Source organism: Tachysurus vachellii, chromosome 22 (assembly GCF_030014155.1).
Source record: "Tachysurus vachellii isolate PV-2020 chromosome 22, HZAU_Pvac_v1, whole genome shotgun sequence".
NCBI lineage: Eukaryota > Metazoa > Chordata > Actinopteri > Siluriformes > Bagridae > Tachysurus > Tachysurus vachellii.
In genome coordinates, this window is record NC_083481.1 from 15,373,598 (window position 1) to 15,396,658 (window position 23,061).

General features: G+C 37.8%; 1 protein-coding gene across 1 annotated transcript; it reads left to right on the forward strand.

Annotated features, from left to right (window-relative positions):
* The first annotated feature begins 312 nt into the window (after positions 1-312).
* On the forward strand, positions 313-15,930 carry ccdc3b (coiled-coil domain containing 3b). Its single transcript, XM_060858127.1, has 3 exons — positions 313-1,024; positions 9,870-10,044; positions 14,613-15,930. The coding sequence occupies exons 1-3, from the start codon at positions 660-662 to the stop codon at positions 14,895-14,897; spliced, it is 825 nt and encodes a 274-aa protein (XP_060714110.1). The 5' UTR covers positions 313-659; the 3' UTR covers positions 14,898-15,930.
* The last annotated feature ends 7,131 nt before the right edge of the window (positions 15,931-23,061 follow it).

A 23,061-nucleotide genomic window follows, 5' to 3' on the forward strand; every position in this document is an offset into this window, starting at 1 on the left:
ACTATTTGAGTGCGTAATAAAACACAAATAAGCATAACTCAGAATTATTAAATCATGGAGTTCATCATAGAATATCACTGCACTACTGTATACAGTATGTAAGCTTGTAGACACCTGAACATTACACCCATATGTGCTTGAAGAACATCCCATTCCAGATTTAGTCCCCCTTCCCCTAAAAATGTCAGGCTCTACTGTAGGGCAAGGAAAATGTACAGCATTTTAAGAAAACGATGTCAATTGGGATGCAAATACGCACAGGATTCATTTCGCTTATTGTGCTAAGCAGCATTGCTGCATTTGTCAAAAGTTCCCCACTTTGTGACAGCCTAGTGTAGTACACTGGGGAGGGATTTAAACCTAGATTGGATTTGAGATCGGTCAATCTGATCTGGCAACCCAGCGTCCAAACGAGCCGTGCGTAATGCCAGATCACGGAACGGGATGGAGAGAAGAAAAGCAGCAGTTTGAATAAGCATTCAACCAGATGCACTGATGTTGTAGGTTAAAAAGTTACACTGTAATAGCTTTGTTGCAATAACTTTCTTTACACACAAAGCGTTCCCGTGCACATGGATGCTGCGCGTTGTGATTAGATCTGGTTTTGAGTATTAGGGCTGCTTTAGGAGGCTCGCGCGCCCTGGACACGGTTCCTCGCGATGCGTGCAATTGCGACATTCGTGGCTCTGCTCACGCTGTGCGTGATCGCGGTGCATGGGTGCCAGCTTCCCCATGACTGGAGACCGCAAACGGAAGCGTGCCGCGCTGAGCTGGCCGAGATAATCGTTTTCGCCAGGGTGCTCGCTGTTCATCAGGACGCGCACGGAGGCGCGTATAACTACCTGCCGTGGCAGCACGAAGCCGGACTCTTCTTCTCGGCTGAGATCGAGCTGCTGTGCGACCAGGCGTGGGGCAGCATGTTGGAGGTGCCCGCCGGCTCGCGCTTCAACGTCACCGGACTCGGCTACTTTCCATGTTACTCATACAGCGTGGTGGAAAATAACAACTACTACTTTTTCTTGAGGTAAAGAAACGGGATTCTTGATGCCAGGGTGCCCTAAGGGGGCCTAGACCTGGAGCAAGGATAGCTATAGAGATAGCTTATACAGCATCTCTTGGAATCCTGATGGCAAAATGTGCCCAGTGCAGTTGGTACAATTTGCCATCAGCATTCCAAGAGATGCTCTATAGCTGTATTCCAAATGTGGCACACATAATAATAATAATAATAATAATAATAATAATAATAATAATAATAATAATAATAATAATTAACTGATGATTTAAAACAATGTCTTTATGTAATCTACTACATCTATAGTGCAGGTCTACTTACCAGAGATTTCTACATGTTTTCCAAGACTGGGAATTTAATGAAAGTCTTGGGGGAGTTGCTGAAAAATAACAAGTTCTAGTTTTTTTCATTAGGTCATGAAAACGGTCACTCATGGAAGAATGCCATAAAGAGGAGCAGACAGGAGATATTGGTCTTGTCTAGGTGTAGATAGATAGATAGAGCAAGTGCACGTTCTGACATTTCAGCACCAAACATTTCAAGAAGCATAGTGACTCACTGAAAAAGTGTCAAACTATAGTCTTCGGTTGGCCAAATATATTAAATCGACAAATATTTTTGGAGACATTAATTAACAGATGAGTGCAATAAGGTGTGATAAAGGAATACTTTAACAGAAATCTGGAAGCACACGTAAAGTGGAAGTTTAGGGGCACTTTTTTAGGGAAAAGTTCATGCACTAAAGAGTAGAATTAGAATACACCTTTTTTTTAAAAAAATATGGTCATGGGTAAGCACAGAAGTGTATATTACAATGTACTGTAACCAAAACTGTACCAATTTCCTGCACAGTTTCAGTTTTTCCATCAGTCACAGTTTTTCAGTGCGGATTCCATCACATTTTTGTGCAATGCATTTGATAAAGACCAACCATTGATGGAGATAATGATCTAAGAAGTTTCCACAAAGGTAATGCGAATAATTATTGGACCATTGGACGATTCCGGAAATAAAAACATAGACAAATGGTTTGTGAAGGATTCACTTGGTCTTCTACTATGGGTTTGGACGAGTCTTCTATGGGTTTATAAATGAAAAAAGTAACCCAAAAAGGTGGGTCCTCAAGTGTTCTTTGAATGGTTAATTGATCTAATTTTCTCAAAAGGTTCTACTTGAGATGTTTCTTAGATAGAGATTAAGAAAGAGAACATGGGAAAGTAATTTAAGTGTTGTAATGTATGGTTTGCATACTGTATATGGCATGGAAGATCCAGTAACCAGAAGCAACCCCTACCTAGAAAGGAGAGTTCTTCAGTGTTAATTTAAATGGTTAATGTTCTTACCAGTCTACATTTTTTCATAATTAAAAAGAAAACAGATGTCTTCATGTACGTTTTGTGTTTCTATCTGGGTTCTTGCCTTTGGAATATGTGTGTACAATGCTTTGACTGATGGCCATGCTCCAGTGTTCTTTGGATGGCTACAAGGTCTACGTTTCACTAATAGCTTCACCCTGGTCTAAATGGAAACAGAGAAAATTGTAGTTGAATGGATATTTGAGAGTCTTTATGTAAATTTTGTGCTCTTTATATGAGAATTTAAGTTTGTGCAATGCTTTGACTTTATAACTAGCTAGAAAAAGTGTTCCTCCTCTAGGGTTCTTTAGTATCCAAAAGATTCTACTTGAACCTTTTTTTGAAAGAAGGATGCTTTTGCATAGAGATTTTTCCTCAGGGAAAAGAGCAAACATCTAGATGTGAATTTAATTACTGTATGACTGAGTGAAAGATGAAGAGACAGAAAGAAATCAACTATTTGCGCAACTATTTAATTCCTTGTGTATTTAACCACAGTGATTCAGTTCTTACAGGCTTGTTGGAACGTTTACGTTTTGACAGCGGATGCTTTGTGTATCTTAACAACCAGACTGTTTTAGTTGTGTTCAGCATCTTAGAGCCACTCAAAGGTCCAATAATTCAAAGTGAGTGATACTTTTCTCCCACATGTAACATTGCCTAGTGTCTTGCAAACCTTTCCATGTCTCTCCTTATTGTATTTAATGGCAGACACATTAAAATTACTGAAGCTAATCAACCGTTTGATTTGACTGTAAAAATGCCAAACACAGCTGTGCTCGACATGCATGAAAAACAGCTGTATGTGAAACATCCAATATTTTCACAAGAAAAAAAGTGTAAGTGAAAATCCCAGTCAACTGTATGACCTCAGCTCTCGTGGAAGCCAAGTATTCAAGTCATTAAGGAATGCTGAGGCATTCTCTAAATGTGCTGCACCATTTGGTATTTCATTTTATCCCTAAAACTTTATGTCACCGTAGCATATACAGTACACAGAGTTTAAATCAGGTCAGCATGTCAAGCAAGGCATAAAGGTTCTGTAAAAATGTACATATTAGAGCAATAGGCGAGACTGTGGAAAGAGGGACGATTATTTTCTCAGTCGGTCAACAAAAATCCAGAGTAGATACACTATTAGCGGCTCATATTTCTTCCCCCTTCATTGTATCTACAAGACACAGTAAGCCATGAAAGCATGACCTTAAACCTGACCACCCACTTGATTTTGACAACTGCTGCATTTTTTTTCTCTGTATATATAGCATCGGTTGTTCTGGGTCAAAGCAAACAGCTGGATCTATTTAAAAGAACTTCCCCTAGATGTCATGTAGATAAGGGACACGTTAATACAGATCCTTTCAATAGGTTCATAAAGATTTCAGTAAAAAGAAAACATCTGTTGCATACTGGTTAATTTAATAACAGTGGACAAGCAGCCTTAAGGTTTCACAAAACATGGAGTTGCAAGAAGAGGAAGCACAAGTATAATATAATCTGATGTCATGTTTTCCACCGTGATGTTTCTGGTGGTTTGAATGAAGCTGAGGAAGCACTACAGGAACTGAATGCGGCATTCATCACAGTAATTATCAAAATATGGCCTTTAATCACCACATTGTCAGTATGACCTGGATATCTTAATATCCACAAAAGCTGTTTTATTTCCCATGTAAACTCTTCTATTGATCGATTTATCAGATAACCAGACCAGCATGATGAGATTGAGTTTAATGGGTTTAATCCATATTGAACCAAACCACAGTGGAACATATGACCAGTATGAACACCAAGATCCATACAGAGCAAGAGGGTGAAAAATCAGAGGGTGTTTTGGTGGTCAGATTTGGGGATGTATACTGTATGTAGTGTATGTTTGGCTTGAGAGTCTACATCAGCATTAAAATTGGCAGAAATCATTGGAAATGTTTGGAAAATAAGTGTATAATGAGAAACAAACAAACAAACAAACAAAAAAAAAAACAGGTTGCTTGAAGGTCCTGTTGAAGAGTCTATGCGCTAAGCTAACAAACCCGAACCAGAACGTTTGTGCCTCTCTACAGTACAACCACCCAATCTACACCAAATCAATGATTTTAACACAACAGTCTTGTGCAGACACGTTAAGCTCCCCTGCATTTTCAACACCTTTCAGATAACAAACAGTGCACTTGCTTTGTACTTCCATTAAAGGAATTCCAAGCTACCTCCAGCAAACCCATCTCAAAGTCCCAAGCCAAGTAAAACCTTAGGGGCTGATGTGGTAAGAGGACTGACATGACGACTGCTTTGCTCATTATTTTTGACAAAGTGATGCATGAACCACTTTCTCTGAGCCAAACTGGTCTCAAAGCCAGATTCTTATGTTGTTCTTCAAGAAATTCCTCCTCTCTTTATGGTGAGTTTGGTCAGACAGCTAAATCCCAGGTTAGCACTTGAGTTCCAGCCAAAGATGAACAGACATTTATATCCAAGGAATGGACATTTTGTTGTGAACTCTTGTTCTGATATCACAAGGAGGCCACAAAGGCATTCTTGATCTTTGGTATCTCTGATAATGTCTTAAATCTGAAAGGTTCCTGTATGGTAAACAATCTGATGCTCCACAGGGATGCTTTCCTTAGCAAGATTAAGGAGAAGACTTAGATGGCTTCTCAAAGTTTGTCTTTATCTGCATTCCATTATTGTACACATTGCCCTTTCCTAGGAGTTTTAAAAGAAGGGGGTAAGCTCATTGAACAAAAGAACGTATTGTTTTCAGCATTTCAACCCTGTTAAGGCCATGCCGGTGCTGAATCAGCAAACCAGCGTTGAAAGATTTCCATCTCTCCCTCTCTCTTTCTTACTCTCTGGGGTTCTTCATTTCCTGAAACACTCCAAAGTGCAGTCAGCAAAGCCTGCCACCAATCAATCATCAGTTTTGGTCCTCCAGATGGGACCCATGAGGGAAAGAATACCTCCAGAATGAGACATATGTATGTTCAGGACAGCTAAACATTACACATTGCTTCAGGTTGTATATGTTGTAGAGGAGAACCCTACAGTGACTGGAGGATAATGGGTGTACTGGAAGTTTAAACTGTGGGCAGATTTGATTTTTGGGTGGCCTTGTATTGACATGGTCATGGTGGGAACTCAACGAAGTTTACTGTATTCACAGAGAATTCTGAAATGTTATTAACGCATAGTACATTGAATACATAGGTTATTAAGATTTGCATGTTATGTCCCTTTTCATAAAATGACACAAAACATAAAAATTGGAGAAATTGGTATTACATAGACTTGTGTTGCTGTTCTTTACTGGGATTCACATTTCCTTGGGTCTTTTTTGGAGACATTTATAAATGTCACTCATCAAGGTTCGCGTTAGTTCTGGCAGGCCACGTCATGAAGCGTGCATCAGCTGTTAATCAGCTGTCCACGACGCGCACCAATCCGGTTACGACATCCATATTACCCGACCATTTAAATTCCCATTCATTGAGCCGCTTTCTAGCGCATCGCTGTTGCTGCGACTTAAACTCCCACCTCCAACCCCGACTCCACCATGCCGGAACCTGTGTCCGTTGTACCAGTTTACGTCTTAAATCTCCACATATTTCTCTCTCTCTCTCTCTCTCTCTCTCTCTCTCTCTCTCCCTCTCTCTAATTATTTAATTATTTATTTATCAATTCATTCATTTATTATTTGCAAAGAAAAAAAAAACTCTATGCATGATCAATGGTTCTGTTATAGGGGGGGGTCTATTCTAATTTCTAGTTGCTGCTCTCCCCGCTCGGTCCCTGCATGCGCACGGACGGGCGCGTGGATTCCTGCCCAGAACAGAACCATACCGCCAACGCTAACTGTATGCTATCATCTAATAAATTCTCATTTGACAAAGTGGTCCTGACAGAAATAATGATTCTGTGATTTGAACTGCTCCTGCCACTACTGTCTAGGTTGCTGATACAGAAAACTGATCACCTTTTAACCAATCAGATTCAAAAATCCATGGTATAATAATGAAATAATGCTTAACAGGACAATGAACTACTGAGCAGCCAGTTTCAAGACATTCCAACCTATAATCATTGTAAAGTCTAATAGTTACCTATTAACTATATTAAGAGCATGCTATTCAAAAGATATCTTCTGTGTGTGTGTGTGTGTGTGTGTGTGTGTGTGTGTGTGTGTGTGTGTGTGTGTTTATGAACTAAAGCTATAAAAATGCCAAATCGTAACCTAAGCTTCCAGCTGGATTGAGTTTGACAGGACAAATCTCACAAGTCAAACCATCAAAAAATTGAGAAGCCAGAGACGCAGAGCATGGAAATGTTAATCGAATCAGCATGGATGCTCAGATAAACAACATTTAACCTGGCATGATCTTCCATGAAAGGGTGCTGAGATTTTTTTTTTAAAGCAAAGTGAAAGGTCATTGGGAGTAATGGTTGAACTTCTTTTAAAGGAATTTGAGGCTGTGACATTTTAACGTCTGGTGCAATCTCCTCAGACAACATAAAGACCCTCTTCTTTATTAGCGCATACCGGAAAAGATTAAGATTTAAGATGTTCACATTAGTATTACTGGAAAGAGATTAGTGAAACTCAACCAACTTTTGATAAGGAACAAGAAGGTTGGTAGTAAACTGTATTACTTGTCACGCAACACATTTTGTCATCATCTTCTGCAACATATGAAATACAGATGGTAAACAGACCAAGATGCAGTACGATGACATCTTCGCCAAACACTAAATGCATCCAAACCCCTTTAGCGAGCCAACTTTCTTTTTTAATAAATTTTTGTTTATCGGATACTCACAAAGACACACTGAGCATCACAAATTGAAGAATGTAGTTCTTTAATCAAGGTTAAGACGTCGCTCTCATTCAGAATCCGCTAAGTTTCTCGTGTCTCTTCACACAAGATGCATTTGTGTTTGTTCTTGACCTTTACGACTGTTGTCTGTTATGATAATTGGACGATGTCTTATAGCTGGTGCAAATTCAGAGGAAATTAATGGCACATGCTCTTACACACATATTTGAGTGGGAACAAGGTTTAAACCCAGGCATCGTTTATGTGGATGGAAGAAAAGTTGCTGAAAAAAGTCTGTTAAAAGTATTTCGTTCTGATTGGTAGAAATATTATTGTTGATTTTTTAAGGAGATATTTATAGTATTTAACATTTTTTGAAGGAGTCTCCAGTGTTAGCGCTTTATAACAGTCAAGGTAAAGCCATTTTAGTTTTCCACCATAGGGAGAGTCTTCCAGATTGAAGGAATTTACAGTTTACTGGTTTCTTGTTAACATAATAATGTTTTTATTTGTTTTGGGTAGTTAAAAACACGAGAAACGGCGCCAGAGGTGGGGATCGGACCTGGTTCTCCTCCGTTGGTCCTATCCTCCTTGCACTGTAGCACATCAGGCACAAACGCAGAGATTCAGTGGATTTACTACTTTTAATTTAACATAACATAAACTAATAAACTATACAAAAGACATCACATGACATAGCATATGGCATAACAACTTGGTTAACATGAACAAAGCTATACATAAACAGGTCTTTACATACAAACCTGGATGGCATGGCTTCCTGCCTTTTGGCCAACAGGTACACATTACGTTGAGATACACATTCACATGTTCTAATATCGATACAGTGACTGGACCCCCACAAAGAGCCCTAGTGGTCTGGCAATGGATTGTCTCAACAACTCTTTTTTTTTTTTTTTGGATTAAATTTAATCATTTGATTGACGTGAGAGAATAAAGGTTTATTCAAAAGGTATGATGTGTCATTAATTAATTATTAATAAATATTGGCAAGAAGCTGTGGTAGAAGAGGAAACATAATTATAATATCCACCGCATTCATTATTTTCATATAACAGCATGAAATCAATAATTAACAAATATATGAATCTAAGACTGAAATACCATGAAGCCTGCCAGTCTCAGGTATAGTTGGCTGAAAACATTGCAGGCTTTGTATGCAAACATGGATTCGTTTTAGGATTCAGTCTGAGCTTGTGCCAGATAAAACTACGGATTATAAAAAACATTAAGTTATAACCCTAAAGCTTTTGGTGATTCTCCAGAGCTTAAAAAAAAGGTTCCGGATGCATGAGCTGCTACAGATGGCTTTGAGTCAGCAAATCTAACATTTCTAGCTAATACACACATACAGGAACGTAGTCATCAGGCATGTTCATCAGGTAGACTGGAAATGTACCTTGCGAAGTGTTTCCAAAAACCAACAAAAACACTGATAATACCAATTCTGAACACGATAATTAGATTTCTTAGTATGCTTATTTATCTCGGGTGGGGTAAGACGTCATCTGACAGGGACGATGTCTGATATTCTCCTACAAAGTAAGCATATTTTATTTTATTTGTACAGAGCTCGAGGGCACGGTGGCTTAGTGGTTAGCACGTTCGCCTCACACCTCCAGGGTCGCCTCCACCTTGTGTGTGTGGAGTTTGTATGTTCTCCCCGTGCCTCGGGGGTTTCCTCCGGGTACTCCGGTTTCCTCCCCCGGTCCAAAGACATGCATGGTAGGTTGATTGGCATCTCTGGAAAATTGTCCGTAGTGTGTGATTGCGTGAGTGAATGAGAGTGTGTGTGTGCCCTGTGATGGGTTGGCACTCCGTCCAGGGTGTATCCTGCCTTGATGCCCGATGACGCCTGAGATAGGCACAGGCTCCCCGTGACCCGAGGTAGTTCGGATAAGCGGTAGAAGATGAATGAATGTACAGAGCTCTATTAATGCCTGATTTTCTGTCATAAGCGTAACTCTCACTAATATGTTTAGGGTTCTCCAAAATGACCTGAATAGGAAAACCAGATGTTTTTCTTTTTTTAGTTCATTTATGATTACACTGTCATCCTTGTCATCAGACAGAGCACACACACACACACGCACACTTAGGGCGATTTTTCCTGTATCTGCTCACTGCTGTCTGCCAAAACTTACAGGAAGAATAAAGGGAGTCAGCCCTTAATCGAGGGAAAAGTAAAAAGAGCTTCTCGTTTTTGCTTCTTTGTGCCAATGTAACCATGGCTTTGGATTTAATATTTATCCAGCCACTTTAAGAACTTTGATAACACACTTTCCTCACTTCCCTGATGCTAAGAAAGTTTACTTGGGTGTGCATGAGAAGTGTTTTTCTAGCTCAACAAAATCCCATAAGAGAAAGATGAAACTCTGTGAAAAGGAAATGCTACAATCTGATTGGCATTGCCATGTTATGACATCACATTAATAGTGCTTTGGAGTTCTTCATGAAGTATACTAGACACTGGCAGATTCCATTAAAAAACATGTGTAATGGATTCCTGAGTTATCTTATGAGCCAAATTATGAAAGAGTTAAAAAAAAAAATCAGTTGCCATGGGGACAGAACAAACAGCACACAATGTTTCCATCATAAACAATACTAGTTGCCATTGTGATGTGACGCCGATGTCTAAGCTATTGTTTTCTTCTCACCCACTTCAAGGATGGATGAAAACTACAACATTATTCCTCATGGAGTGAATTTCCAGGACCCCATCTTCCCTGACACGCCTGAAAACCATCGCATGTTCGCCAGCCTCTTCCAGTTCTCCAACTGCACATCTGGGACTCAGGTCCACACGTACACTCCAGAGTGGGAGGCACAGGAGGACAGCCGGGTAAGCCCTTGTCAAACAATCAACCTTTCAATTATGAGTATAAAAAGCATTGAAGCACAACAGCTATAATAAAACCCACATGCACGTTTACCTTAAAAACGCTAGCTCTGTAATCTAGCCTCTCTAATCATTGAGATGATCTCGTGTCATTCATGAAAACTTTCTGTATCATTTAAAGCTGTAATTGACTTCCACCTCACCACTACACTAAGCAGTAGTTGAGAATCATGCAGAAATATTTTCCAGTTCCAGTCTCTGCCTTACGACTGACATGGTCTAGTACAATGTTGGTTATTCCAACATGCTTATCTACATCTCAGTGAAGGCATGCAAAGGCCTAATCATATGCCGTGTCCTCTCTTCAATACCTGTGAGCTCACTCATGTGCTTGTTTTATCGTCCTTTCATGAGCATGTTTCTTGTAGGTGTATGAATGAAAGCCTGTAGGTTATTGAAAAAGATGTATGATATTCAAGCCTAAAGCTTTTGCTTGCGAATCTTGAGGAAAAATAGTTACCGGTTATTTCTGGGACATGGTCTTTGGAAATAATAAGCAATTATTCAACCTTTATGAAATCAACCGTCTGAAATCCTTAGTGCTCTCTTAAAAGTATGTGATTCTTATAAATATAACTATATGTTTATTATTAGTTATTAGTTCTTTCTGTGGCTGTACATGTTTGTGTAATTTTGCAACAATTCATCACAGCTCTATCAGCATCACAGTGTCAACACTAAGCCATGTGCTCTAATTTGCTGAACTTAATAAATTTTGGTGTTCCTTCCATTGACCTTGGTTTTTTTTTTTTTTTTTTTTTTTTTTACTAGGGAGCTGGTTTCAATCCAGTCCTGAGCTCTTGTGAAAGCTTTCTGTCATAGCAAAGCAATGAGAGCGGATTAGGTTACGGTAATGAGTTGGTCTCGGTTTGTATCAGCGATCATTTGGAAGGACGAGGAACAGCAGACATTTGCTTTCATATGGAATTGCATTCATATTTTTGTTGAAGTCAGAGCGAAGTTTTGTGGAAGGCAATGCTTTTGTGGAAGCTGCTTTAATTGATATTTATAATGGTAAAAACTCGGAAACTATTTGTAACCTTTTTATTTCACGTCAATTTTTTTTTACAGCCCAACCAGTAAAAAGGTAAAAAAAAAAAAAAAAGAAAGAAAACTGTACATCATGAAATTTTCATTGCCAGCAGAAATAGCTTCCTGTTTAAAAATAATTCCTGTGAAATGTTTGCATACCTGTATGACGGGTTGTCATGAAGGTCACCGAACAGACTGCACAGCAGCGTTGTATGGCATGGACAGTTACCCAGCTGAGTTTGGGCCTTGTTTCAAGTGCAGTGGACAGTGTCCATACAGTCTATAAAGGACAGGCAATTAAATACTGCTTCACTGATATACATGTACACACACGTGTGCAGCTGTAATTTTCTATAGTTTTATTGTTGCACAGTGTTGTTGTATAGTCTGGTCATACTGCAGATTACCACAATCATTCATCCTCTTGCATATGGTTCACATTTATCCGAGTCACATATTTATATCATAATAGTCCAGATTCACATTATAGCTACACAAAAACCCAGATGGTAGCAATACCGAAAGAGCTATGTAGGAAATCTTGGATTATAGGAATGATCACTGCATCATGTTAGACGTAATTTAAAGTCACTTACTTCACTTACACGAAAATGTTCGGAGCTAGATTTACAATGTATGTTTAAAGACAAGTATATAAAAAGACAAAATGTTGTCTTATATCTGCTGCAGTCATCTACATACTGTATCAGTGTTGTCGTAGAACCTTGTGAGTTGACATTATTGCTTTCAAAAGCATTTTATATTTTTGCTAAGGAGATAGACATATCCTGATCTTCTACATTGACGTGATCTGCTAATGTGATCTACACAGGTACCACAGTGATGTGATCTATTGTTGTTTGGATATTTTGTTCAAATAATGTTTTCTACATTAGATGTGATCCATGAATGTCATCTGCACATTCTGATCTACTACAGTGATGTGATCTACAAACATGATCTATGTTTTCTGATCTAGCAGAGTTGTGATTTAGTAAAGTGTTTTACACAGTGATGTGATCTACTCATGTGATCTCCACATTTATCACTGTGATGTGATCAACTATTGTTAAGTGCGCATTTTGATTAAATGATTTGATCGACTAAACTGATGTGATCTACAAATAGGATTTACACATTCTGATGTAGCACAGTGACGGGAGATCAAATGATGTGATACTTGAATGTGATCTGCACATTCTGATCTACAATTGTGACCTACCTTTAGCTATCCATTCTGGTCTATTATGATAATGTGATCTACTTATGCAATCTACACAATTGACCCTAGTGCAGTAACATGATCTACTAATGCAGTTTATACAGTTTAATCTAGCACAATGATTCAAGTGAGACAAAATAATGTGATCTTCCACAGTTATGTGATCTGCACATGTAATCCGACTATAGCAATAGTCTTGCTCTACACATACAGATCTAGCACAATGACTAGAGATCAAATCATGTGATCTACTACAGTGGTGTACTGCATGAACGTTATATGCAAATTCTGATCTACTACAGTGATATGATCAGAGTATGTGATCACAGATCATATCACTGTAGTAGATCAGAATGTGCTACAGTGATATGATCTGTGATCAGAGTATGTGATCACAGATCATATCACTGTAGCACATTCTGATCTACTTCAGTGATATGATCAGAGTATGTGATCACAGATCATATCACTGTAGTAGATCAGAATGTGCTACAGTTATATGATCTGTGATCACATACTCTGATCTGCTACAACAATGTGATCTACTGATTAGTTACAGTAATCTAATCTACCTCTTTTTTACATGAATACTTAGTAATTTTATACATCTTTCAGGATTTTACATGCCATGATTTCAACTAAAAAGTGTTGGAATAAGCAGAAAGAAGCAGAAACAGTGTTTAAATGAGCAGCTTTCTCATGGCTGTTGTTACAGATAAGCTGCTTGTATTTTTAACACTAATTGAGCTGCTTGGAAACATGCAAGTTTTAAGATTTAAAAAGGTCAAAGGAAGTAACACTGTATTAATGTTGAAACTATCATTATTGTATGACCATACTTACCGAAAAAAATATCTGAATTTCAGTCCTCTGCTTCTTACATTCATGAGTTCTTGAGAATATGCCAGTTAAAACAAAATACAGTTTTTGATGCATTCAGGTTAGGCTGTTAGATGGTTGGGAAAATGTGTGTAGATGCTGAGCTTTCCTTTAAGTATGGAACATTCCGTAGCCACAGACAATTAAGCGAAGTTGCCATAGTTGTGGTCAGATTGGTTATCAAAACCAGCAGTGGCTTGCACCAATTCAAACAAAGACCGCTCTTAATTAGAGACAGATACATATAAATTAGGAAAACCTGCTCGCTTCATCAACATTTCCCACAATACCACAATTCCCATGATAGTTTATTAAAACACAGAAATAGTGTCAGTAGTTATTCATTAAACCTTTAATGAACTAAAGTCCTAAAGGTGCTCTTTTCAAATGATATTGATGCCTATAAAGCCAAACTCTGCAGTTCAAATTGAGAAATAATACTAGATTTCTTTTTTTTTTCTGTTAGAGACATAATGTAAAGAAGCTGCCCGGGGATGTGGATTGCAAATAGAATAGAACGTAAAAAATAATGGCATTTATTAAAAGCAGTTCATTAATTGCACCTCACGGGGAAAAGGATATCTCATAAAATCAGTTAACCACATAACGGAAATTTGGTTTAAGGTTAACACACAGCCAAAATGAGCAAATGATCAAACAGTCTTTTCCTAAATACTTTAAAATGAACTTGCACTAAATCCTGTTTAAACTGATTAGCTTAGAGACGGAGAAGAAATAAAGAGCGGATTTTGTTAAGGTGTTCGGCTGGAAGGAGATGTTGTGGGATTTCTGGGTTTACTCTGTAATGTTAAGGTTTCCAACATGGGAACGTCCTCTGGACAAAAATGATTTTTTTTTTGGTACTTTGTAACATGACAAGCTGCATTTTTTATTTATATTTTGGATAAAGACTATCAAGAAAAAAGAATGGCTGGCGATGGAAGATCTGTTTTAACAGGAACTAACTTGAAATGAACTAAAGCTGATGTTTCACAACATTATATGTAATTATAAAATGATAAAATGTGTGTATTTGCGCTGGTGTAATAAGAATAAAACACTTTGAAGCTTGTGCTGTTATGGGAAACCAGGGTGGTATTTGCAACTCCATTTCCTGTTGTATTGTATCACCCTGTCATTGAATGTTTTTCTATAAAATTATGCACTGTGTTTTATTTCATGGATCTCAATTGCAGCATAGTCTTGCCATTCGTCTTTATGTTTTCAAATGATCCAGCTTTGCATACATAATCCTACATAGTATTCATTTGTTTTTGGTTGGAGTTTATGTGAGCATTTGCAATTCACATTTGCTGATTCACTTGGCTAATTATATTATTATATCCTATTTACATCTACTTTTCTTCTTGTCTCAAAGCTCCTGTGCTCCACAGTGCAGAAAGCTCTCTTTGAGGAAGAGGAGAAGGTCAAAACACTTTCTCAGAAGGTTAAGGTGCTTGAGAAAGCCAACAACCACCTGAGGGACAAAGTGAAGAATCTGAAGCGTTTGCTGAGACTGGCCAAACGGGAGACCAAGGATCAGACGGTGCTTCTTAAACAGCTTCATGAGCCTGAACCAGAGCTTCCACATCCACAGCAAGATACCACCCAGGTTCAAAAACCTGTTAATCCGAAGATCCTTCCAAGGAAGCTTAAAAACTAAGGAATTTAGTCTAATTGCTTCCAAACTGGGAAATTTTGCTTAAGTACTGCCAGGTAGTCAAACCAAATACACAACATTAGGTATGTGTATTAATAAAATTTCCATAGACTAGAATGAAACTTATAATATGGAAGTTAACAGACTTACAGTACAGTACATACAGTATGTATGCATCAGCTCAGGATTAACAGAGAAAGGACTTGACCCAGAAAACATGAATGTGCATCAGGTTAGTACGTAATGAGAAGAAATGTTGAATATCAATGAATGAATATTTTCCAGCTATTTTGATCCATGTTCAAAAGGAAACTACTGTAATACATTCACAGTGTCAGAAATGAGAGAGAGAAAAGAGATTAGATCATAGTCATAGGTCAGCATCTTGTGGTTTCATGTAACAGCTAGAATATTAACCAATGGATTATGGTGTGTCCATTAATAATTCCATAATAATTCTATTCAATGACCATCCACTCCTTTTCAAATGCACATGTATATTAGAACATTTTGTTAAAGCCTTCCTGGACATACCTGGATTTAGAAGCACTTACAGTCGGGTGCCAGTAGGCTGTCATCAGACTGATATTTTACCTTGCATAAGTCTTGCATAAAAGAATGTCGGAATTTCACAATATTTGACCATTTAAGGTTAAAGCTTTTTCGTATATTCTCAAAACATGGATGCACTTGATATCTCTGGAATGTTACACTACACTCTTTCCAAATGTCTCTCAGCATTTCTTTTATGATATCAATCTGCATAATGCTTATTTTCTTTTTACTTTTTTCTATTTTTTTTTTAAATAACCAGGGTGCTGAGCACTCCATAAATAAAACCACTACTCAGTATGACTTATTTTAAGGCCACATTTTTCAGTATTTAGTGAACTGATATGAATTTATGTTAAGGTCAACGATTTTACTAAAAAAAAAGAATGAATTGTAAGCAATATTGTTTTTCCATGTATGTTTAACATATTCATAAGTTGTTATGTATGCCATTAAAATGAAATAAACTTGCTGTTTTACTTAACTGCCTTATGTAGAGTTAAAAGCTTTTATGCAACACCAGAAGGAACTTGTTTTAGACATTAAATTTAACTAGCCGTTCTTTACTAAACGAAACAATGATACGAAGTGGTGTAAGAGGAATAAAAACACCCAGGACCTGCTTTTATTGGGGGTTTTTTTAGTAGTAACATATGTAAACATTGCAAGCATTATTATTTTTTTATATTCTATCTATATAATATCAGTCTTTATCATGTTTTATTCCTTATATACTGTATAACATCATGTGAATTTGTTGTGAAATTGCAGCTATGGAACTGCATGAATGAATATCCATGGAAATTCCCATTTAACCTGCTATAGAAGACACTTAATATCCAGAATGTCACATGAAGCAACTAATCCTCTGGTTAACACTTTTTTTCCCGCACAATCAACAACATGACACCGTAGCTTTATCAGCACATAGCACATAGATCAACCCAAATTTTTCCCATGAGCAGTGAGAAATATAGCCATCTTTCTCATCCATGACAGGAATGTGAAAGTCTCACTCGAGGCCCAATATTTTGAAATATGTGATCAGGATTAAAGCTGTTTTCAGTTCTACACTGATTTATGTTGATATATGTGGTATGTAATTTTTTAGTGGAGTGGAATTTGTTTCCTTCTATGGACCTCACACCGAAGGAGTACTGTATATTTGATTGACATCCAGGTGTACATCTGGTTTGTGTTAGAGATTAGTTTTATAGAATTTTTAATTTTATTGTCAAATCTAGACATAGACAAGTATAAGGAAGAACAAAAAAGCATTTCCAAATATCTTTGTGCCACACGATGAGCGTACACGATAAACAACACACCGAGGAAGACAAAGCGGCAGTGCAGAGTAGACAAAACAACAGAGAGAAAAGAACAAGAAACACAAACAATGGGACAATGTAATTAATACGACACACGATGGACATTAAACACAATGGTGTAGTGTGTGGAGGGTGTGGTGAGTAAAGCATAATCACTACTGGCTGCATAGAAAAATGTGTTAATTATAACGGATTGATTAATGGTTAAGTGGCTAGTGTATGATAAATCTGAGTTTGTTAAGTCCAAGGCAGTATATTATTAAGGATCCTGACAACTTGTGGAAAGAAGCTGTGGACATGGACTTGATGGATTTTTAGATGTTCTTCTATGATTATGTGACCCATATGGTTGGAGTTCTTTGTAGGCTGAGTTTAGATGAGCTTATGAAGACTTTACCTGTTGGAATCGGCCTCTCTTAGAGTAGAAGGAAGAGAGATTGTCTGAAACAAGTATGGATCTCAGGCATGAACTTTCTATACATCATAGAATTTTGAACCAAGCCAAAGTTCTCTGATATATATCAAAGCAAAACTTTTCCGAGTTTTTTGTCCAAAACTGAATAGAATTTCTCCAAAATCTCCAGAATGCCTTTACAATATGTTTTCACTCAATCTGCACTGGAAAGCACACCATCTCATACCACTTTCGAAAGAAAAATGAGATGGCCATTTATAGACTTTCTACATCCAGTCGTGCGTGACGGATCAATCCTGACTTTTCAAAGAGGTACACCGACTTTGAATAACACACCCCATTACATTCTCTTTAAGTCAGTACATCATACTCTGCACCAAACGCCAAACACACCTCCAACGACGGTATATAACTTTACAGACAAGCTGCAAAACAGATGTTTCACGTAGGGACATCTGTCCTGCTGGAAGTGTTGGAGCTATTTAAATACATGTATTTGTATGATATTTTAAAGGTGATGCCCTGACGGCATGCTTTACCGTTTTCCATTCTGCAAATCTCGACAGATTTTTGAAATAAGACTCTGAAAGGCCCATTCTGGTAAACGCTGGCTATGTTATCTGTCTAAACCATGGCATAAATCTAACCCTGCAAAATTCACTGATGTACACCAGATTAATCATTGAGATTTATGCCCACTGGTATAAACTAAAGCCCCACGTCCCATCTGGTTCTGCCCATAATTACCACATAATTAATAACAGCATCCATGGCTCCTTCTAATAAAAAGAAACTTCAGCTCCTACGTGTTTTTTCCAATTAATAACAGCCCTGTAAATGCAGAGATATGCTTTGGTCTGTTTCAGAGTGACCAGGGTAATTTTCCCACATTCCAGCCTGCAAGAAATCTTTAGGCTTTTGTGTTTTATGGCGAGATTTTACGGATCTATAAATGTAGCCGTGGTGACTGTGAAGCATTATGTGGTCCTTTTGTATGGATGTACATGGCTGTACATGATATAAAAGTTAAAACTTTCAAGGATGGAAGAAAGTCTGAAGGTGTTTTGGTCAGGTAGCCTCCATAGAGATGCTTATTGATTTTAATGGTCCTACTATCAATATTGAGAGTTTTTGGAGACAGGTTTTGCAGCATTCCCTCAATGCATGGCTGCCAAGGTGAGATCTACAGTATGTCTATAAAGCAGCATACATGTGCTTAGTCAAAATTCTGCTTACAGAGAAATTGAGAAACAGTGACGGCTGCAGTCTCTGCGTTGTTCAGCTGGAGGCAGAGTAGCAAAAAGAAATCACTGGAAATGGAAGAAATCTATGAGCCTCTCAGTTTTAACAAATCTCCTTGAAAAATGTGGGAAAATAAAAAAAAAAGAAGGGAAAAAGAATGAGCCAGATCTAGTTTGAATTCAGAACATTCATTTTAGCCTTCAAATGAATGAGCAACAATGATATGTACAAGAATCTTAACTTGAAGGCTTGAAAACACTACTTGTACACCTCAAAGCTCCAGGGTTCCCATTTTGATCTTGAGCTCAGGTTACTGTCTCCACAGAATTTCCTCTGTGGTTTCCGGCTCTTCTAAATTGGCATCTCAAACAGGGTGTGTGAAAAAACAGAATTTTCTAAATCATATGCAACAAAATAATAGCAAACCTTTAACCCAAATGTGACAGATTGTTAAGTGATAGTACAGTGAAAACATGTATAAAGAAACAATCAAATTTTCTACAGAAATCCTACAGAAGCCATAAACAAACATTACTCTAAGCATACCATTACATTTTTCCTAAAAATAAATGGAAAAAATAGTATTCCCATGTGTTCAACGGTGATGATCATGTAATTTTATAAAAGGGTAATAACATGTCCAAAGAAGTCTATGCTATGTGCTTCCTGTTTGCGTATTCAAAGCAAAAATATTGATGTACTTGTCAAAGTATAAAAGTTTAGCTTTAAGCATCAGGTCATGCAGTATGAAAATAATCCCTAAATCCCTAACAGGTAAAGGAAGTAAGAGCGTGTGTAAAAAAAAAACACCACACTTTGGCAACAGTATCCTAACGAACAAGACCTGTGTTTCTCTAGACCACATGTAGCGATTTTATTTGGTGCGACTCTCAGGTCTGACGTTTTCCCATGAAATAGCAGTGGAAAGCATGTTAGAAAAGCTTTTGTGGCAGTTCAAGCCCAAAACTTTGCTGCCTAGTCCATTTGGCATCTCTTGAACAAAGTGTCTGAATACATTACAGGGTAATTAAAAGCTATTTGGGGGATTGTGTTGATGGCTTTGAATAAACAGAGTGTGGTAAGAGCACAGGCTCACGATTCTCCATCCAAGAGACATGAAAAGCCAAGAAGAGCAGAGAAACGTTTCAAATACAGAGAGAACAAAAGTGGAACATGGCAGATGATTATTTAATGATGTGAAACAATGGCATGCTGTTTTGGCATGCTACAGCATTAGATGTAAGGTGAACAGCACTGGGGATATGACACAAACTATAAGACTAGCATTCTGTTTAAGTACATTACAATCTGTGTGTGTGTGTGTGTGTGTGTGAGTGTGTGTTCAGAGCTCCTGGCATTAACAAACATTTTTATGTCCAGAACAGCTCAGACATCTCCAGAGTCGCAGCAACAGCATGCCTCTTGATGGTTGATGTGAGCTGCAGATTTTATTTTTAGGCTAAAATTTAATAAGAGGAGACATCACGATATACTGAATTCCCTCCACCACTCGTCATAGTCATAATAAAGAACTATAAGCGTTTACTTCCGAATCAACTAATTAAAAATGAACGATTGATTGATGAACGAATGATTTTAATACATTGGTGTTAAATTCTGGATTTGATGGTGTTTGATGGTGTTAATTTACTATAACAGCACAGTAGTTGACAGCCGTTCCAGCTGTCGTTCGAATCACAGGTTTATATCAATCCACACGTTATCATTTCTATAGAAACGTCTAATACATGGACTTGTATTACACTTGTATTTTACTGCAAATGCTGGACAAAAATGCAGAACATTACACCTCTGTGCCTGCAGGGGGCATCCTCCTATAAAGTAAGTACAAAACACTTCTTCCATACACAACCCAACTTCCTGTTTACAGACTATATAAAGTGCATTTATCCACTCAGTTAGTTTGTTTGCTTCATGTTATATTTTATTTTGCGGTACCTTCATTTAGAGCCCTAAAATAACATCCAGCATGGCCTCGCAGAATCAGACGGGCTCACAGAATCGAAATCATATTAGATCTACTCTAAACGTCTGTAATATGTTACGTTATTTGCCATTCTCTGTGTCTGTTAGTCTGACTAACTGATTCTAAACACAGTCCAAACATTTATATCATCATAAGCTTCATCTTAGTGGCAAAAAAATCTCAGAAAAACAAATTCCCACATAGTTTGAATGCACAATTTACACTGGAATGCTCTAACTTGGCAGTTTTGCAGTTGCACCACTTTGTGGTGATTATTTTCAGTGAAGCCTATAAATTCTTATATGTGAAGAGCTTAACCACATTGCACATAAAGTAAATTGTGGGATCAACTTTATATGGTCTGGTTTAACTAAACACACAAACACTCTCACACTATAACCGTATGATAACATAAGGCATTTTGGCAATGCCACTTGCCTATGAATTGCTCATTTTTATTTAGGAAAATCAGTTCTGCTCATCAATGAGTCTTTTATTGTGTGCTGAATAACTTTGTAGCTCAAATATAAGATATTTATATTAAAGCCTTAAAAACATACTGAATGTGAGCAACACTGCAACATGTCAGTAACACAAAAATGTTTCATGTATATAGAAATGCAGGCCTTCTAATGTTCAACAATAAGAGGTCTATGACTTTAGGCCAAGCCCTGCTCTTTAACTTAAACTAGAACTCTATAAATGCTTCTCTGCACACAGTTTGTGATATATGGAGAAAGATCAGTAAATAATGTGTCTGCAATAAAGTTGTCCAGCATTGGTATTACATATATATTAAATTTATAATGTTACCAATAATCATGTTTTTCCCCTCTTTTCCTGAATGCATTTTTGTTGAATGTCTGGAGAATAGTAAACACAGCATTACTAAAGTCAGTAGCTCTTCAGCATCTGCTTCAAAATGAAAAAGGGAAGAGAAACCCTAACCCTAATTATAACCCTGATCTTTCAGTGTTTTAGCTTTGGGTTTAAAGGCTCTGGATCTAAAACTTTGTGCTTAAATTCTTAAATCTCAGCATTACCAAGCTATTGGTTGTCCTTAGTTCTATCCTTTTGGCTCAAATTCTTGCAAGTACTATATGACCAACAGTATGTGGTTCCTCCCCAAACTTTTATCAGGAAATTCGAAGCTCACATTTACTTAGAATGTATTTGCATGCTCTAGCATTACACTTTCCCTTTCCCATCATCACAGAATGACAAAACCCCTGTGCACAATATGAGGTCCATAACAACGTGGCTTGAGAATGGTTATAATAGAATCGCTTGAGCTTCCAGCAGAGAGCCCTAACATCAACCTGGACCGCAAATTGAACCCCTAAATGCACATCAGGCGTTCTCCCCTGACATCAGTGTCTGATCTCACTAATGCTTTTGTGGCTGCATGAACTCAAATACCCGGACCTAAATATAGACCTTTCCCAAAAGTTGACAAGGAACTTCACCAAGCACATATAAGCCAGGTGTCCACATACTTTTGTCCATATAGTACCGATATTATACTGTACCGATACTAATAGCAAAAGTAATCAGACATCACTACATCTGTCTGACATCAGTATTGTATCACATATGATGAATGTATTCCATTTAGTGGATCATTAAAATTTATTCCCACCTCATTTGATTGGATCTAAATGTCATTTGGACTGACCTCAGTGTGACTCATGCTTTTGGTTCACACACTATGGAATCTGTGAAGATCCTTTGTCGTAATGAAGGTCCGGTGCTGGAGATTTTGGAGGTTTGATATTTCATCCCGGCAAATATGTTTTTAAACGACAGCATGTAATCAAGAGGCAGCAGAATCCGTGTGTATCCGTAACCCTCTGGTGTGTTACTCTTGTTCTCACACAGAGATCTGATTTGGTTGTCCAGAACCTCAGCCAAAGTTCTTTGAGTTCTTTCCTTTTCCACAATCACCACTTATACAACAACCATCAGCTAAGAAATCGGTCTATACTTCTAAGACATCAGTATGTAGAATAGCCCTGTAGTAACTAATTACTGTAGTGGATGCTGAACGTATAGTAGGTACCAACATAATGATAAAGTAGTTAATCCTGGGTTTACCACAGTTTTCTTGCTTCTTAGATTCCTATCACTTGGTCTGTAATGGTGCAGCAATGTCTTCCGTGATTGCAGTCACTCTGTCGATTTTACGACTGTTTGTTTTTCAGATGTGGACTGTTGGCAATGGCCACGACGCCAGCATCAGGTCCATGCTTCCATGTGTTTGTTGTTAGTGGTGCAGAAATGGCTGTTGAAACATATTTGCTGACTCCTACCAACTTTTATATTCTCTCGCATGTTTTCCACATTGCATGTTTGTGGATGTCCTAAAGAACCCTATAGACAGCAATTCGGTTGTGTCTCATGTGGCACAGATGTTAGAAGTGTTAAAAGCTAAAGGTGTTCTCATGCTAAACTCATCAACAAATTAGACCTCTGAGATGAGATCATTTTAATACAACTTAAAAAAAAAACACAGACTGGATTAAACTAGTGTGATCCTGCCATCTTTAACCATAGATTTAACATTAAGGTTTTACTGCTCAAGTGCGGCAGGATCATATAAATCAAAACCAGATCAGCAGCTTGTGTGAGTTCATGCTGGTTTTT

Bases quoted from the DNA above. Each gene is read 5' to 3' on its own strand.
- ccdc3b (XM_060858127.1), top strand. From the start codon at position 660: ATGCGTGCAATTGCGACATTCGTGGCTCTGCTCACGCTGTGCGTGATC. The intron at 1,025-9,869 runs GTAAAGAAACGG...ACCCACTTCAAG, and splicing joins AACTACTACTTTTTCTTGAG to GATGGATGAAAACTACAACA. The intron at 10,045-14,612 runs GTAAGCCCTTGT...CTTGTCTCAAAG, and splicing joins AGGCACAGGAGGACAGCCGG to CTCCTGTGCTCCACAGTGCA.